This window comes from Tamandua tetradactyla, chromosome 18 (genome assembly GCF_023851605.1).
Source record: "Tamandua tetradactyla isolate mTamTet1 chromosome 18, mTamTet1.pri, whole genome shotgun sequence".
Taxonomy (NCBI): Eukaryota; Metazoa; Chordata; class Mammalia; order Pilosa; family Myrmecophagidae; genus Tamandua; species Tamandua tetradactyla.
Genome location: NC_135344.1, coordinates 19,999,763 through 20,019,815, shown reverse-complemented (window position 1 = coordinate 20,019,815; position 20,053 = coordinate 19,999,763). Strand labels below are relative to the sequence as shown.

The window sequence follows — 20,053 nt, the reverse complement described above, 5'->3', positions numbered from 1 at the left end:
TGACAATTGTATCATTCATATCAAGCTGTAAAAGTCTGCTTAAAGACTGGTACCATCTTGTTGTAATGAACATCATTGTGAAAAACCCTTTGTCATGACTTGTTCAGGAGATTACCAAGTAGTTCCTCTCTGAGAACGTATTTTCATTCTGAAACTGATTTCATTCATCTTTTCTAAGTTCAGTCTGCAACATCAACTAAAATATTTCTCAAAATTAATATCTGCCTTTCATTCTATGTTCTGAAATTATATGTCCTATAAATGAAAACCCCTGTATTTTAGAAAATAAATTATTTTCATATTTATGTAGTCACTTTATCAAATAAACAAGGTTTTCCTGTCTATTTAATAATAGACATTTTATTTTATAAAAATTTGCTCTTTTTAAAACTAAAAAGTTTTCATATAGTTTTTTTACTTTAACAAAAATTAAATAATTTCTTTAATTATGGAAAGAAATATTTTCCATTTTTCCACTTAATATTTCATTGGTGAAGTAGCATAAAAGAGCATGGCATTCTGCAAAGTTTGCAATCTTGGCAAAATTTCAACATGTTCTTAAATCCTAAAATAAAAATGTCTTTTAGGGAACTGTGAGTAAGATGTAAGTCATTAATGAGTCATTGCTTTCAGAAGGTGAATAATTGGGTAACTTACACTGTAATTTTTTTTTTAGGAATTATAATTTAAATACAAACTCATCATAAATTTATCTCCTTTTCCCTAAATATTGTGGGGTTTTCTGTTGTTTTTACAGTTTGCCAGGGAATATTTGTATTTCTCAAGAACAAAACCAAATAAACAAAAACCTTAAGAATTAACAAGCATATACAAAAATGTAAAATCCTTTTTGAGCTAAAATTTCAATTAAGTATTTATTTAATTTTAAATTTCTGCTATCTGGTTGATATAAATTGTTCATAATCCATTAGTGCAAGCCAACATTTAATGTGAATCTTTCTTTTTAACAATTCAACTTATTTTTTAATATTTTATAAAATGGCTATACAATTTCCCATTTTAAGTTGCTAGAAAGAGTGAAAATGCAGTTGGCTTCTTTCCTGGAAGACCCTCAATATCAAGACCAACATTCTTTGCATACAGAGATCATCAAAACATTTGGTAGAGTTGGGCCTAATGCAGAACCCAGGTTCCGAGATGAGTGTAAGTTGCATTTTTCTTTTTCCTGAATTATAATGTAAGATTAAAGCCAGAAACTTCTCTGAGCATTTGTTATGTATTGAAGTCTTGCTGTAATTTATCTTTCCTGTATTAAAAGCTGACAGTAAAACAAATTGTTCTATGTGAATTGAACAGTATTGCTGTTAGTAGACAATTAACATGGTTTCTTATACTATATACTGATTACTATAAGACACCTGAAAAGTTACTCAAACACAATTTCAAATCATTAAAAAAATTTCCTTAGTATCTATTAGTTGCAAAATACTATTCTCCCTTATATTTATATACTATTAATTAATTCTTTTAAGGAAATTTTAACTTGTTTCTCACCATGTTTTTATGAAATCTGTTATCTATTTAGCATGCCATTCAGTTTATGATACATCACTTTGTTTTAACTTACAGCTTGTTGATCTGCTAAGTGATCTGCATGAAGAGCTCAAAAGCATTTTCTTTCATTTCTGTAACATTCCTTTTAATGGGCTTCAGCCTTTATGACAACAGTTTTTTGGAGTATCATCAAGGCATCCAGTGATTATTACTCCAAAAGCATATCATTTATCACTATTATATTCTAGCTCTTTTATTTTTAGCTATATGGCATGCTCTAGAGAGGGCCACAAGTTTGCTCATTTAAATCTATTTGTTTTCTAGTTCAAAACTGGATTTGCAACAGTCTAATTGTTATGGCCTATCCAACCTGGTATTATCTCTTTTTATTTTTAAAGTAAGACTCATTTGTGAAAATATTAATTCAGGCTTTGGACTGCAGTATACAAACGGCCTTTTCAGAACATGGGCACTTAACTGAATTACAGAAACATAATCATAAGATTCTTTTTTGTTGTTTTCATAACATGAGGAGAAAGAGAAAATAACATTTCATAATTAGTTAACCAATGAACAGAAAAATGTTCGGTGTTTAGTCAACAGCAAGAATAGTGTAACACATAGTGTAACATCAGATACAGGTGATCCTAATTTAGCTCTTCTAGTGCTTTGATTAACTTTGTTTAGGTTGTAATTGCTGAGAGGCAAGGAGAGTAAGCCCTGGCTCCTTATTTTAGGGATAGGCTAAATAGGCAGAGACTCTTGGGTATGTGCCATGTTGTCAAGTTAATACCTCTTAGGAGGTATTCAATGTTTACTAGTCTCTTTTGTTATACAGGAGCCATTGATCATTACCTTAATCTGTTATTCTATTAGAGGCAAAATGTTGATATTCTTCTTCATCTATAAGCTGGAATACTTCTAGAAAGAGAAATTTTGTTTCATCAAATATTTGGTTACCCTGAGGTATACAGTTCTGATAGAAAAGGCAGAATAGGTGCTTGGTTCTTTCCCTTTATTTATTTGTTTTGAAAAGAATAAGTTTGCTCCCTAGTGTTCTCCAAAGGTGACTAATAAAGGAGAATTGGTTGGTTAGTTTTAGTGTATTTATGAACTTATGGATTTAAACATAGTTGTTTTGTTCCAATCCGTTCCAGTTAATTTTTTTTTACCAATGTTGGAATTGTCACATCTTTCGCAAGCAGGAACCTTTTTAAGTTGACACTGACTTAAGCTACAGTCTTTTGATAGTTTTGTTGGCTTCTGGTATGAAAATATGTTATACCAGATATGTATAAGATAAGATGTTAAACTTATACATGTGCTTCTTAGGCCTGGAATTAGCCATTTCTCCAAGGAACCCTGGATTTAGTGGGAAATGGTATTTAGAAAACACTAGGAATGTTCGCTGCTGCTGAATTGACTGTTGTTTCTAGGGCCATCACTTTTATTTTAACAGTAGGTTCTCTATATTCTTGAAATTTTACAATTTTATTTGACTTATAAGATATTAACTCCATTGAGTAACATGAAAAGGCAACTGCCAGTACTATTTGACATTGTTCTTTGCTAAGAAATTGAGAAATTAAAGATAGTAATAGTGTTGAGGGAGTGAAGATTAAATAATTTGTTATAGAAAAAGAATACTGTATTTATCTTTTGTTTAATAACAGTTATAGTATCTGATTTGTTATTTTTTAAAAAAACTTATTTTTAAACAGATAACACAAGAGATAGATTTACAGTTATTTATTTGGTTTCAAATGTAGAAATTTAATCACAGTGAGGTGAAATGACCTGTATATATTCCAATAATTAGATTCTAGTGATAATGGCATAATGTGTTTCTCCCAAATCCCAGGTCACTTTTATTCTGAAATCTATACTTTTCTTCCCTAATAAGAAGCAGCACAAGATGTGGGTAATACTTTGAAATCATCCATAATTAAAATGAAATTTTATAAATTGAAATGATAAGTTATTTAAAAATACTTGAGTCTTGTATGTGAGGTTTGGGATAAAAATATAACAACTTCTTTTTCTTTTTTCAGTTGTTATACCACATTTACATAAGTTGGCCCTGGTGAACAATTTACAAATTGTGGATTCTAAAAGATTGGATATTGCTACCCATCTTTTTGAGGCCTACAGTGCACTTTCCTGTTGTTGTATCCTTATTTTATATTAATATGTATCTACATTTATATACCCAATCTTACAGTAGACTTCTCTTGTTAAGAGATGACAAGTGGAATTGTTTCTTCAACTCACTTATAAAGGATCACAGAAAATTAAAAATTTTATTTGCTTTGCCCTATTGTAACAATTTCATATTTTTAAAAGATGATGTGAAATCCTCTGTGCTTTTATATTCTATAGTTTTTAAAACATTGATGAGATTATTAGCCTCCAGCCGTGTTTACATTGCTGAGCGTTCTATTACTGAAGAGGAAACCTTGTACATGCCCTGACATTTAGGTTTTACAATGAATATTTAACATTTAGGGTCTAGTGGAATAGTATGTATATTTCTTAAAGAGATATCACTCATTGGAGAAGTATAGGTTCTACATAGCTAATCATCTCCAATGATGGTAGAATTGGGAGAAAATGTAGAGATCATCTAGGCCCATGTCAACCACTATATTTTATAAAAGATTAAGCCAAGGCTTAAAAAATATTAGTGACTTCTGTGTTTTAAAGTTAAAAGCAAAGCTAGATGAGAAAAAAAGAAATTTAGCCATCCAGTTAAATGTCCTTTTTAAAACTATTCTTTGCTACTTCCCTAGTAAAATAAAACTAAAAAGAAAGTAGATAGATGCCAGAGACCAGAGTTCGATTCCTGGCACCTACCCATGCAAAGAAAAAAAAAAAGTAGAGATAAAGATGGACTATTACTTTTTTCTCTTCCTTTCAGGCAAATTGAACTCTCACTTCTAAGCTCTCCCGTTAAAAGGTAGAAGAGTTCAAGAAAAGGGAAATAAAGCGATTGAAAGAGGAGTAAGAGGCTAAATATTCAAAACTATAAAATTGCTTGCTAGACAATATTTATTAGAAAATTATGATTATGACAGAAAAAATAATCATGGAGGGAGGTTACTAGTCATTCTTAGGATAAGATAGACAACAAAGTAAGAGTTTCAGAATTAATACTTATGGTTGCACATTGTTAGTATGTAATAAAGTGAGCAGGTATGTTTCAAAATAGCAGTAACACACACTGGCACTGGATTCTTGATTGGAATGTACCAATGAAGGTTACTTTTTTGTGCAGAATAGATCAGATAGAGGGGATAGAAAAAAATAGATGCTATTTGTCGTTTTGGAAATGTTGAAATTTGAATTTGAATACATGGTTGAGAGTGTTTTATTTTGAAAATCTACAAAGTACCTAATCATATGGATGATATAAGCCATTTTTTAAATAATATAGATTATAAAGTAGACAGATAACCATATTTTAATAATTCATAATAATAATTATGTACCTTAACTATCCATATATCTTCTGTAAGTTTAATTCCACTAAAAGCAGAACTTACTCTCATTGCTGATTTATTTTGTTCACATTTTCAACTTGTGAAAGATAAAGGAAGCATAAAAAGGAACTGATACTCTGAATTAGCAAGGAAGAACTCTTTAGTAATGGAGAAGTGGCAGGACTCTTATAAGAAAATAATAATGGCATTTTAGAGTTTATATCGCAAAGAAAGAAAATGTTGGTATGTTTTATATATGTTCTCCAGACTTTGGGAAAGTAGATGTTTAAAACTTAAGCACAAAGTCGTGAATAATCCTTTATAGCAGAGAGTTTTGAAAAGAATATGCCTCGTGGAAAATGGGGAAATTAATATTTCAAAATTTTTGACTCTGTAAAAATAAATCTTCCAACTGGGATAAACAGCTGTTTTTAAAGAAACAGAAGCCTACATAGAAAGAATATTACTGTGTGTTTGGATATGCACAGAATATTACTGGAGAAAATACAATAAAAAGTCTTTGCATCAATACAGTTAACGGAAAGAACTATCTTAAAAATAGTCTCTGTTTAGGTAATAAAGTGTTAGTTACATGAATCAGAAATTATACATGAATAGACAGAATAGTGTGACCACTAGTAAAATCACATTGTTCAAATCTGTTCTGCTCTTTCAATTGTATTTGAGCTGATCAGAACACAACAGTCTTCCCTTTAGCCACTAGTATAGAGTACTGAGTATAGAATTTTTCTAGACTTTTATACTTTTCCCAATCTTTTATAAGTGTCTCACTTAGATATAATTCAACAACATTGTTCTAAACGATTTACCTTTATCAATTTTTTTCTAAAGCTTTCAACTTAATTGTCATGGAAATAAAATTTTCTTACTCTTCATACTCATTTAAATGCCCAATTAAATTACAGTATTTAATTTTCACATTTATTATTTCATATATTTATATAACATAATTAAATTATGCAGTTACAATGATAATACTACTTACATAAATAGGTTTGGGAAATAAACACAATTGACACTTGATAAGTAGCTCAACAGGTGGGAGTCATACTTGAAGGGAGCCTATTGGCTATGATGCCATAGGCATCATTTATTAGGGCATCTTCCTTAGAAGATCTTTATAACTGTCATCTGTTATTCTGTAGGACATTATCAGTTCACTTTAATTCCCTTAACTACCTTTCTGAAGTCATTTCAGAAGATTTAATGGTTAATCACTTTTTACCTGGTCTCAGATGTTTACGGACTGACATGGAACATCTTTCTCCAGAGCATGAGGTAACTTACTGTATTCTAAGCCACTGTGACTATGTTCTGTGTTCAAGTTTTGGTATCTGCTATAAAGACTTTGACTCTTTTTTATATGGAGCTTGATTATAATGTGTTATGCTTATTTTTTAAAAATGTACTTCAGTTTCACTTTATAGATTTATTTGCTAGTTGTCAGAGCATGAACAACTCCTTATTTGAGCCTCAGTTTAATTCTCTAAAGTGGAAATAACACATTCCATGGAATATTCTGAGAATTTAATAAGATAATATATGTAAGATGCTTTGTAACCATAAAGTCCTATAAAATGTTAGTTATCTTTGACCAACAACTTTCTCAGAAGAAAAGGTTTTTTCTGTCCCATTCCTCTTACCTCTCTCCTTCCTCCTAAATAAAGCAAAAGCAAAAGCTTCCCTTCTTTCATCCATCTGCAAATCTCTTTTTTTTCCCAATGGTCTGTCTTCACTCCCTCAACTTTCACATGGTCTATTGGTATATCTTATTCATGACTGTCAAACCAATCTCATGAAACTGCTATCCGTACGATCTCTTGTGATGAAATTATCACACAGAAAAGACACTTTGTAGACCTACTAGCTCCAGGTAGTTCTGCAGCATTTTCTCTTTAAACACTTCTTTAGGTCTTAGGATACGATTCTCTTCCTATTTTTACTCCTACTTTTCTGGTCAGTTCTTCCCAGACTCCCTTTCTTTCTTACCTTGCATTTAAATATTTTTTCATTCATTAGAATTATTCTCTGTAAATAACATTATCCACATTCATCATCTAACTTGCCACCTATATATTAATGACTCACAAATTTTCATATTCTGACCTGACCTCATTCTTGAGCTATGGAGTCCATTATTTGCCTCCTATACATTGTACCTGGATGTCCCATAGGTGTCATATCAAATTCAGGATGCCCAATCCCCCCAATCAAACTAACCAACCTATTACTCTGTTTTCTTAATTTTTGGCTACTAGCACACTGATTTTTGGCCAAGTTAGATACCTGATAAACAACGCAATAATTGTTCAATTAGTTCTTTAATTTCTAATCTGTTCCCTCTTTAATTCTTACCGTTCTAGGGTCTCCTAATTGTTCAATCTTATTTCTCCCCTATCAGGGATTCTCACTATGGCCAAAGAATTTATTCTAAAATATAAATCTGTTCATGTTATGCTTCTGTTAAAATACTTTAAAAGTTTATTCACACAAAGCTGTTATTATCTGTTCACACTGATAGCCTCATATCTCTCTCTCCTCCTCATATATTTATTCCAGTCACACCAAGATAATTCTCCACACCCAACCTCACAATATACTATCCTTTTTGCACACGTCTTTGCACATTTTCTTCCCTTTGTCAAGAGAATACCGTTTTATACTATGAGGTGCAAAATAAACATTCATGGGATTTATCTCATCTGTGTTATTTAAAGATTAAACCAGCATCCATATACTTGCTACCTACCTTAAGACAGAAAATCACTGATACCTTTTTTTATTGTGTATTCATAGACCATATAATCATCCAAAGTATCCAGTCGATGGTTCAGTGTCATCATATAGTTGTGAATTCATCATCAAGATAGATTTTTGAACATTTTCATTATTCCAAATAAGAATAAAAAAAGTAAAAATGAACACCCAAAATTTCCCACAGTCCCTGTTCCTCCTATTATTTATTTTTTGTCTTTATTTTCTTACTCATCCATACACTGGATATATGGAGTGTCAGTCACAAAGTTTTCACAGTCACACCGTAAAAGCTATATAATTGTACAGTCATCCTCAAGAATCAAGGCTACTGGATTATAGTTCAGTGGTTTCAGGCATTTCCCTCTAGCTACTCCAATATACCAAAAACTGAAAAGGGATAGCTATGTAATGCATAAGAATAGCTTCCAGAATGACCTCTCAACTCTATTTAAAATCTCTCAACTACTGAAACTTTATTTTGTTTCATTTCTCTTACCCCACTAGGTCAAGAAGTCATTTTCAATTACATGATGCCATCTCCAGACTCATCCCTGGGAGTCATGTCCCTTGTCGGGTAGAGGGGGAGGGCAATGAGTTTAACAGCAGAGCTGGCTTAGAGAGACCACAGCTGAGCATAAAAAGGGTTCTCTGTGAGTGACTTTTAGGCATAATTATAAGTAGTCTTAGCTTCTCCTTTGCAGGAATAAATTTCATAAGGGCAAGCCCCAAGATCGAGGGCTTGGCCTATTAAATTGATAGTTCTAATGCTTGCAAAAATAGCAGGTCTCCCCCAGATAGGTTGGTTTAATATATCCGCATTTCCCCCCAGTACCTCAAGGGAACTTTGCAAATACTTTTTTATCCTATGCCCAGATTACTAAGGGATGTATCAGGGCATCATACTAACCTGTACAATACCAACAAGCTCTCACTCCTATTCAAGGTTCCATGTTATTATGGTGTTTGAATAAATAGGCCATGCAAATTAAATTAGATAATATGCTACAGAACATATAACTTTGGTAGCAAATAAACATCTCTTCCTTTGGTCTCACACAGAAGTTAAAGTTTTAAAATACAGTCAATATCTGGTAGTGCAACGGTGGCTCAGTAGCAGAAGTCTCACCTGCCAGGCCAGAGACCCAGATTCAATCTCTGGTGCCTGCCCATGCAAAAAAAATACAGTCAATATCATCCTTTACCCTTTAGTCTGATTTACCTAGTCCTAACCAGATCAGCTTCATTTGTATCTCCAATTGAAATCTGATCTCCTTTTCAGCTTTTTATCAGTTTTCATATGGGGTAATGCTGACTTTTATAGCTGTAGAACTCTAGCTCTGAGTCTTAGGTGTCACATAGATGCCCAAATTTACAGGGAATGACCCAGTTTATACAGAAAAAGCTCAGCATCTCAGAATTTAGAAATAACAGTTACAACTCAGGAATAGATGTGACTGCTGTTAGAGCTTACAATCTAGGAACCTTTATAATAAGCCTTCTTCTGATAACCTGTGCTCTTGAATTCAACTCTCAGAGTTTACAGATTATAGTTAGTCCATATTAGTGAGGCATTATAACATCTGTTCATTTCTGGCTTTTTTCACTCAGCGTACTGTCGTCAAGGTTCATTCACCTAGTTGCATGCCTCACAGTTTCATTCCTTCCCGTAGCCACTCAGTATTCCCTTGTATGTGTACACCGCTGTTCGCCCTTCCATTCATCAGTCGATGTACTCTTGGGCCACCTCCATCCATTACAGATTGTGCATACTGCCACCATAAATACCAGTGTGCAAATGTCCATTCATGTCCCTGCTTTCAGTTCTTCCAAGTACATATCTAATAATGGGCTTGCAAGATCATAGCAGTCTTATACTTAGCCTCCTGTGGAACCACCTCACTGCCTCCCGAGGGGCTATAGCATTCTGCTTCCCTACCAAACAGAGAATAGGTACATCTCTGTCTCCACATCTTCTCCAGTACTTGTGTCTTTCTGTTTATTTTTAAATTTTATTTATTTATTTATTTATTTTGGTGCATGGTCCAGGAATTGAACCTGGGTCTTCTGCATGGAAGGTGAGCATTCTACTACTGAACCACCCATGCACCCTTCTGTTTATTTTTAGCAGTTTTATTCACTCACCATACAATGCATCCTAAGTAAACAATCAGTCGTTCCTGGTATAATCACATAGTTACACATTCACCACCATGATCTATATGAGGACATTTCCATTTCTTCCATAAAGAAAGAAGAAGAGGAGAAAAGAAGAAGAAGAAGAAGAAAATAAGTAAAGTAAAAAGGAGAGATACCACCACCAAGAATCCCATTCCCTTTCCTTATGTCACCCTCTTATTGACATTTAGCTTCAGTATTTTGCCTTTGTTGCATTTAAGGGAAACATATTATAATGTTTCTGTTAAGTGTAAACCCTAGTTTGCATTGATTGTATTTCTTCCGTATATCATCCTCTTTTCAATGCCTTGCACTGTTGACATCCATTTGTTCTCCCTCTTATATTTGTACATTTAATAACCATCATTATCCACTCTAGGTTTCGCTAAGTTATACAGCTCCAGGCTTTAGGCTTCTGTCTTTCCTTCTGTTGTCATACATGTACAGTTTTACTCAGTGTACTTAAGATATTGTGCTACCAACAGATAGTATTGTGCTATCCATCTCTGGATATTTACTATCAGTCCTGTTGGACAGTCTGTACTCCTTCAGCATCCAATGCCCCTCTCTATCTTCTGAAAGCCTGTGTTCTCAACTTTAACTCTAAAAATTCTCTCATTAATGTTAGTTCATATTAATGAGAATATACAGTATTTGTCCTTTTGTTTCTGGCTAATTTCACTCAACACAATGTCCTCAAGGTTCATCTATGTGGTTCCATACATCATGACTTTATTCTAATATATATATTTTTTCTCTCATTACCTTTACTGATAGTCTTCATTTCTACACTCTTCTCCAGACCTTTCTCTCCTGTCTTTCTATCTGTCTGTAGTACTCCCTTTGGTATTTCTTAGAGAACAGGTTTCCTCTTCACAAATTTCCTAGGTGTCTGCCTGAAAATATTTTAAACTCTCATTTTTTGAAGGACAGTTTTGCCAGATATAGAATTCTTGGCTGGCAGTTTTTCTCTTTCAGTATCTTAAATATATCATACCACTGCCTTCTTGCCTCCATGGTTTCTGCTGAGAAATCTGTACATAGTCTTATTGAGCTTCCTTGGTATGTGATGGATCGCTTTTCTCTTGCTGCTTTCAGAATTCTCTCTTTGTCTTTGGCATTTGACAATCTTATTAGTAAATGTCTTGGAGTAGGCCTATTTGAATCTGTTCTGTTTAGGATATGCTGTGCTTCTTGGATCTGTAATTTTATGTCTTTAATAAGAGTTGGAAATTTTCAGTGATAATTTCCCCCATTATTCTCTCTGCCCCTTTTCCCTTCTATTTTCCTTCTGGGACACGTATATTTGTGTTCTTCGTGTTGTTTTTCAGTTCCCTGTGACCCTGGCTCATATTTTTCCACCTTTTTCCTATTTAATCTTTTGTGTGTAAGACTTCAGATGCCCTGTCCTCTGGTTCATTGATCCTTTCTTCAGCCACTTCAACTGTGCTGTTGTAGATCTCCATTGTGTTTTTCATCTCTTCTATCGTGCCTTTCATTCCCATAAGTTCTGCCATTTGTTTTTTCAAGCTTTTGAGTTCTTTATGTCCACCCAGTGTCTTTATATCCTTCATATCTTTTGTCATATCTTCCTTCAACTCATTAACTTTGGAATTGATTTAGCATGTTCGTTTCGATGTTAATTAGTTGTTTCAACTCCTATATCTCCTTTAAAGTGTTAGTTTCTTCATTTGACTGGACCATATCTTCGTTTTCTCTAGTATGACTTGCTGGTCATACTATTTTTTGCTGGTCATACTATTTTTGGACCATTTTTTGCTGGTGCCTAGACATCTGATTTCCTTGATTAGTTTATTCTGGAGGTCATTTTCACTCTTTTACCTAGGGTTTTCCTGTTGGTTGGCTTTTTCTTTGTCTGTTCTTTGGCATTCAGTTCAACTTGTTCTAGACCTCTGCATAGCCTCTGTTTAATTGGTCAGAATTTTTCTGGCTCATGCTCTGCCAATAAGAAGGCTTTTTTTTTCATTTTTTTTAATTTTTATTAATAAAACCAGTCAGCATACATTATGAACATTCTTTTTTTATCACATAGTTGTATATTCATCATCATGATCATTTCTTAGAACATTTGCATCAATTCAGAAAAAGAAATAAAAAGAAAACAGAAAAAAAATTCATACATACCATACCCCTTACCCCTCCCTTTCATTGATCACTAGCATTTCAATCTACTAAATTTATGTTAGCATTTGTTCCCCCTATTATTTATTTTTAATCCATATGTTACTCATCTGTCCATAAGGAAGATAAAAGAAGCATCAGACACAAGGTTTTCACATTCACACAGTCACATTGCGAAAGCTATATCATTCTGCAATCATCTTCAAGAAACATGGCTACTGGAACACAGCTCTAAATTTTCAGGCAGTTCCCTCCAGCCTCTCTATTACACCTTAACTAAAAAGGTGATATCTATTTAATGCGTAAGATTAACCTCCAAGATAACCTCTCGACTCTGTTTGGAATCTCTCAGCCATTGACACTTTATTTTGTCTCATTTCTCTCTTCCCTCTTTTGGTCGAGAAGGTTTTCTCAATCCCTTGATGCTATGTCCCAGCTAACTCTAGGGTTTCTGTCCCACGTTGCCAGGAAGGTCCATGCCCCTAGGAGTCATTTCCCATGTACAGAAGGGGAGGGCAGTGAGTTTGCTTGTTGTATTGGCTGAACAAGAGAGGCCACATCTGAGCAACAAAAGAGGTTCTCCTGGGGATGACTCTTAGGCATAATTTTGAGTAGGCTTAGCCTATCCTTTGCGGGGTTAAGTTTCATATGAACAAACCCCAAGATTGGGGGCCCAGCCTATTGCTTTGTCTGTCCCCACTGCTTTTGAGAATATCAAGAATTCTCCCCTTGGGGAAGTTGAATTTTCCCCCTTTCTCACCATTCCTCCCAGGGGACATTGCAGATACTTTTTTATACCCTGTTCAAATCCTTCTGGGATTTTTTGAGGCATCACTCTGGACAAACTTACAAAATCTAATGCCCTACTAAAGGTTCCATGTACTTATGGTATTCAATTAAGCTGTCCACATAAGTTATATTAGGAAATGCACTAATCAAAATAATAATTTTGTACCCAATAAATATTTTTTCCCTTAGTCTCACATATAAGTTAAAGTTTTAAAATATTAATTAGCATCTATTTCCAACACCCTGCATTATTGACATTCCTTTGTTCTTCCTCATGCAGAACATTTTTAAATTTGTACATTTAGTCACCAACGTTATACACTCTAGGCATTCCTAGATTATACCATCTCAGTATTTATCGTATATCTTTCCTTCTGATTTCATTTGTGCCCCAGGCCTCCTCCGTCTATCCATCTCACATTTAGCTTCATTCAGCGAAGAAGCCTTTTTTTGAGGAGACTCTCCAAACTTAGCCTGCTGTATGAGTTGGGGAGGGCACCAGCCTAGAATTTTAGAGCTTTACTTACAGTTCTGTGCTATGATCTTATCCCTTCCATCCATTCCAGACTGGTGTACAATGTGTGTCCAGTCCCAGATGGCCCCTAAGCAGTTGTTCCAGACAGTTCCTGGCTATTTACTAGCCGCTCTGGAGGACTAGCTAAATTCCACTCCTCCCTACACCACCATCTTGCCCTGCCTCACCGATATCTTAAAAGTTATATGTGCCCCTCACTGATCATATCTTTCTCCTGTTACTACTCCCCTGAATTTTGTTCATAGTACTTTGTTTTTCTTATTACTTATTCCTAAACAAAATATTTTGTTTTGCATATTTCAACTAAAAATATAAAATATGTCATATATGTGGAATCTCCTGTATATATTTTTACATAATTTTCCCTTTTCACTGAATTTGTTTATAGGATTCAGCTTTAGTAACATTTGTAAATGCAGTTCATTTATTTTCATTACTGAATAGCATTCCTTTGTATGATTATGCCAGTTTATTTATTCATTCCAATTGTGACCATGTGAATTATTTCCAGTTTTTTATTATAAATGGTAATACAAACATGTGCACATGTTCAAAGATTTCTTTGTGGAATATACTTAGCAGTGGAATGCACAAGTTGTATGGCATCCACATTTTCACCTTTGTCAGCTAATGCTAAATTGCTTTCTGAAATGGTAACAATTTACACCCCTCTAGGCAGTATATAAGAGTACCCTTTTAGTTCATAGCTTTGTCAGCACTTGGTATTGTTAGACTTTTTTGTTCTGTTTAATTTCCAGGCAGTTAGGAATTTTTTAGTTACATTGTGTTGTTGTGTTCAACTTAATTACACTATGTTCAGAGAACATACTATGATTTCAGTCCTTTAAAATTTGTCAAGGCTTTCTTTTGGCCAGCATGTGATCAATATAGCATTTAAAAAAACTATAATGGCATTGTTGGGTGCACTGTTTTTATATATTGCAGTAAGCTAAAGCTAATTAACTGTGGTTCATTAATTCTATATTTGCATTGATTTTTTTGTGAACTGCTTGGTCTATAAGCTATTGAAAGATGTGTTAAAGTCTCCTGTTGTGGTTGGTATTTTGTCTATTACTCCTTTTTAGTTTTTTCAATTTTTGCTTTGTATACTTTGAAGATATGTTACTGGGTACATACTGATTTAGGATTGTTATGTCTTCCTGTGAACTGACCCTTTCATCAGTGTTAAATATTCTTATTTAACTTTATATGATCTTTGTATTATGTTATTTTATTTCCTCCATAATGTCCATATTGTTTGACATTAATTTAGCCCTGCCAGCTTTGTTTCAGATTGTGTTTCCTAAATTTATTTTTTCATCCTTCTCCTTTCAAGGTGTGTCTTCATGTAAGCAGCACATAGTTTTTTTTAGTACTATCTGATAATTTTATTAATTTATTTGAAGTATTTAGTCCATTTACATTTGCCATAATTACTGCTTTGGTTGGTTTTATATCTACCATATATCTGTGTTTCTTTGATCCACCCATTCTGTATTATTCTTTCTTGCCTTGTTTTTTAGATTAATCAAATATGTCTTATTTTTTCCATGATAAATTGTTATTGCGATTTTCTCTTTGCCATTAGTTTTCAAATATTTTAAGATGATATACCTTAGTATTTGTTAATTTCTTTGTTTTGCATTTTTCCTGCTTGGTGTTTGTCAAATTTCTTGAATCTCTGAATTGGTGGTTTTTCATCAGTATTGGAAAATTCTCACCAGTTAACTTTTAAAATATTGTGTTTTCTCACTGTGCTTTAGTTTGGATATTGTCTATGAACTGTCTCCTATTTCAATAACCTCTCTTCTTCTCTATCCAATCTCCTGTTAAACCCATTCTGGAGCTCTTAATTTTCAAGTTTGGATTAAATATTTGATCCTCTTTGTTCTTAGCAAATTTATTGAGATATACTTTATGTATCATCAATTCACCCTTTTAATTGTACAATTCACTGGTTTTTAGTATATTCACAGGTATATGTAGTAATTACCACCATTAAATTTAGAACATTTTCATACCCTCAAACCCCACATCCCACAGCCCTCTCCAGCCCTAAGCAACCATGGATGCACTTTCTTTCTCTATAGATTTCCCTATTTGGATTTCATGTGAATTGAAGTATATAGTATGTGTTCTTTTGTGATACTGGCTTCTTTCACCTACTATAATGATTTCAAGTTTCATTCATGTTTTAGCACGTAATCAGTACTTCATTCTTTTTATCACTAAATAGTATTTCATTGTACAGATATACCACATTTTGTTTATCCATTCGTCTGTGTGATGGACACTTGGCTTATTTCTCTTTTGGCAATTATGAATAGTATTACTGTAAACATTTGTGGACAAGTTTCTCTGTGGACAGTTTCATTTCTCTTGTGTAAATACCTAGGAGTAGAATTGCTATCTTGTATGGTAACTCTGTGTTTAATATTTGAGGAACTGCCAAAATGTTAGGCAAAGCTGCTTCACCATTTTACATTCCCACCAATAGTGTATAAGGGCTCCAATTTCACCACATCTTGCCAACAATTATTTTTATCTGATTCTGAGTATAGCAGGTATAAAGTATCTTTTCATGATTTTTTTGGGGGGGGCATGGTTCATGGTCCAGAAATCGAACCCAGGTCTTCGCCATGGCAGGCAAGAGTTCTGCCTGCTGAGCCACCATTGCACCACCCTGGAATGGTTCTTTGTATATTCTGGATACTACTCCCTTATCAGTTATGTGACTCACAATATATTCTCCATTCTTTGGGTTGTTTTTTTTTACTTTCTTAATGGTGTACTTTGAAGCACAAAAGTTTTTAATTTTGATGAAGCTTGCTTTAGTTTCCTGGGCTGCTCAAGTAAACATGCGGAAATATGGCTTAAAGAATGAGAATTTAATGATTCTTTGTTTTGAGGCTGGGAAAATGTCCAAATAAAAGTATCATCAAGGGGCGGGCCACGGTGGCTTAGCAGGCAAGAATGCTTGCCTGCCATGCCAGAGGATATGGGTTCGATTCCTGGTGCCTGCCCATGTTAAAAAAAAAAAAGTATCATCAAGGCAATTATTTCTCCCAAAAACTGACATTCTAGGGCTGGCTACCAGTGATCCTTTGTCCTTGGCTCCTCTGTTACATGCCAGTGCACATTATAGTCTCCTAATGTCTCCATTCTTTTCTGGGTTTTGTTGAATTTCAGTTTCTTATGTCTTGTAGCTTTTCTCTCTCTCTGACTTTCATTCTGACTATAAAGGCCTCTAATAATAGGATTAAGATCCATCCTGATTGAGGTGAGCCACACGTTAACTAAGGTAACCTTTTCAAGAAGTCTTGCTTACATCCAACGTTCATACCCACAGGAATGGATTACATTTAAAAATGTGTCTTTCTGGGTTACATACAGCCCAAGGCCAATTTATTTTTAACTTGTTGCACATGCTTAGGATGCCATATGTAAGAATCCTTTGTCAAATCCAAAATCTTAAAGCTTTACCCATGTATTTTCTTCTAAGAATTATGTGGTTTTTGTGCTTACATTTAGGCTTCTATCCATTTTAAATTACTTTTTGTTTATGGTGTGAAATAAGGGTCTAAGTCCATTCTTTCGCATGTGGTTATTCCAGTTCTCTTAGCCACATTGTTTAAAAGACTTTTTCATCCATTGAGTGATCTTGATACCTTCGACAAAAATCAGTTGACTATGTCTGGGTTTCTTTCTGGACTCTCAATTCTGTTGTATTGATCTATACCATATCCCTGTGCCAGTACTACACTACCTTGATTACCATTGCTTCGTACTAAGTTTTAAAATTAGGAAATGTGCGCCCTACTACTTTATTCTTCTTTTTCAGGACTGTTTTGCCTATTTAAGGCCCCTTACAATTCCATATGAATTTTAGAATCAACTTCTCAGTTTCTACAAAGAATTTGCTGAGTTTGTGATAGGGGTTGCTTTGAATTAATGGATCAGTTTGGGGAGTAATGCCATCTTAAATATACTAAATCTTCTGATCCATGAACATTGGATGGTTTTCCATTTATTTAAATCTTTTTTAATTTTTACACCTCTTTTATTAAATTTACTCCTAAGCATGTTATTTTTTTTAATTCTTCTGTAAATCACATTGTTTCCGTAATTTCCTTTTCATATTGTTCATTACTAGTGTATAGAAATATGACTGGATTTTTTTGTTTGTTTGTTTTGTTTGTTTTAATTTTTTATTAATTAAAAAAAATTACAAGAAACACAAACATTCCCAACACATACACTCAGCAATTCACAATATCATCACATAGTTGCATATTCATCATCATGATCATTTCCCAGAACATTAGCATCAATTCAGAAAAAGAAATAAAAAGACAACAGAAAAATATAGCAAACAAAGAAAAAAAATTTCACATGCCATACCCCTTACTGATCCCTTTCATTGATCACTAGCATTTCAAACTAAATCTATTTTAACATTTGTTCCCCCTATTATTTATTTTTATTCCATATGTTCCTCTCATCTGTTGACAAGGTAGATAAAAGCAGCATCAGACATAAGGTTTTCACAATCACACAGTCACATTGTGAAAGCTATATCATTATACAATCATTATCAAGGAACATGGCTACTGGAACACAGCTCTACATTTTCAGGCAGTTCCCTCCAGCCTCTCCATTACATCTTGGATAACAAGGTGATATCTACTTAATGCATAAGAATAACCTCCAGGATAGCCTCTCGACTCTGTTTGGAATCTCTAAGCCATTGACACTTTGTCTCATTTCACTCTTCCCCCTTTTGGTCAAGACGGTTTTCTCAATCCCTTGATGCTGGGTCTCAGCTCATTCTAGAGTTTTTCTCAATCCCTTGATGCCGAATCTCAGCTCATTCGGGGATTTCTGTCCCACGCTGCCAGGAAGATCCACACCCCTGGTAGTCATGTCCCACGTAGACAGGGGGAAGGTGGTGAGTCTGCTTGCTGTGTTGGCTGGAAAGAGAGGCCACATCTGAGCAACAAAAGAGGTTCTCTTGGGGGTGACTCTTAGGCTTAATTTTAAGTAGGCTTGACCTATCCCCTGTGGGGTTAAGTTTCATATGAACAAACCCCAAGACTGGGGGCTCAGCCTTTAGCTTTGGTTGTTCACACTGCTTGTGAGAATATCAAGAATTCAACTTGGGGAAGTTGAGTTTTACCTCGTTCTCACCATTCCCCAAAGGGGACTTTACAAATACTTTTCCACTCACTGATCAAATCGCTCTGGGATTCATCATGGCATCACCTGGACAAACCAACAAACTCTCATGTCCTATACAAAGTTCCATGTACTTAAGGTGTTCAATCAACTATCTACATAAGTTATATTAGGAGATGCACTAGTCAAAGTATAGATTTGTACCAAATAAACATTTTTTGCTTCAGTCTCACACATTAGTTGAAATTTTAAACTATTCAGTACCATCTATTTTCAGCACACTGCAGTAATGACATTCTTTTGTTCTTCCTCATACAAAAGCATTTTTTAAATTTGTACATTTAGTCACTATCATTATACACTCTAGGTATTCCTAGATTACACCATCTCAATCTTTATCGTCTATCTTTCTTTGTGATTTCACTTATGCCCCAGCCCTCTTCCCTCTATCATTCTCATATGCAGCTTCATTCAGTGTTTTAACATAATTGTATTACAGTTAGGTGATATTGTGCTGTCCATTTCTGAGTTTTTATATTCAGTCCTGTTGTACAATCTGTATCCCTTCAGCTCCAATTACCCAATATCTTACCCTATTTCTATCTCCTGATGGTCTCTGTTACCAAGGAAATATTCCAAGTTTATTCACTAATGTCAGTTCATATCAGTGAGATCATACAGTATTTGTCCTTTTGTTTCTGGCTAATCACACTCAGCATAATGTCCTTAAGTTCCATTCATGTTGTTACATACTTCATAACTTTATTCTGTCTTACAGCTGCATAATATTCCATTGTGTGTATATAACACAGCTTGTTTAGCCACTCATCTGTTGATGGACATTTTGGCTGTTTCCATCTCTTGGTAATTGTTAATAATGCTGCTATAAACATTGGTGTGTAAATGTCCATTTGTGTCCTTGGCCTCGTATCCTTTGAGTAGAGACAGCATATAGATGGGTCCTGTTTTTTAATCCATTCTGCCAGACTATGTCTTTTGATTGGAGAGTTTAATCCATTAACATTCAGTGTTATTACTTCATGGGTAGTACTTTTTTCTACTGTTTTGCCTACTGGATTTTATATGTCATATCTAATTTTCCTCCTTTTTACCTTTACTCATAGTCTTCCTTTCTACACTGTTCTCCACACCTCTCTCTTCTGTCTTTGTATGTCTCTAGTGCTCCCTTTAGTACTTCTTGCAGAGCTGGTTTCTTGGTCACAAATTCTCTCAGTGATTTTTTGTCTGAAAATGTTTTAATTTCTACCTCATTTTTGAAGGACAATTTTGCTGGATATAGAATTCTTGGTTGGCAATTTTTCTCTTTTAATAATTTAAATATATTATCCCACTGTCTTCTTTTCTCCATGGTTTCTGCTGAGAGATCTGAGCATAGTCTTATTGGGCTTCCCTTGTATGTGACGGATTGCTTTTCTCTTGCTGCTTTCAAGATCCTCTCTTTCTC

General features: G+C 34.2%; 1 protein-coding gene across 4 annotated transcripts in view; it reads left to right on the top strand.

Moving 5' to 3' along the window:
• RELCH (RAB11 binding and LisH domain, coiled-coil and HEAT repeat containing) overlaps window positions 1-20,053 on the top strand; it is a 141,768-nt gene that overhangs the window by 109,970 nt on the left and 11,745 nt on the right. For 3 of the 4 annotated variants that reach the window (XM_077135314.1, XM_077135313.1, XM_077135312.1), the window contains exons 25-27: window positions 1,026-1,164; window positions 3,567-3,683; window positions 6,205-6,293. In XM_077135314.1, coding sequence (XP_076991429.1) covers window positions 1,026-1,164; window positions 3,567-3,683; window positions 6,205-6,293 — 345 coding nt within the window. Of the gene's footprint in view, window positions 1-1,025; window positions 1,165-3,566; window positions 3,684-6,204; window positions 6,294-20,053 lie in introns of those variants that run through there. The other variant, XM_077135315.1, reaches the window with a different exon arrangement.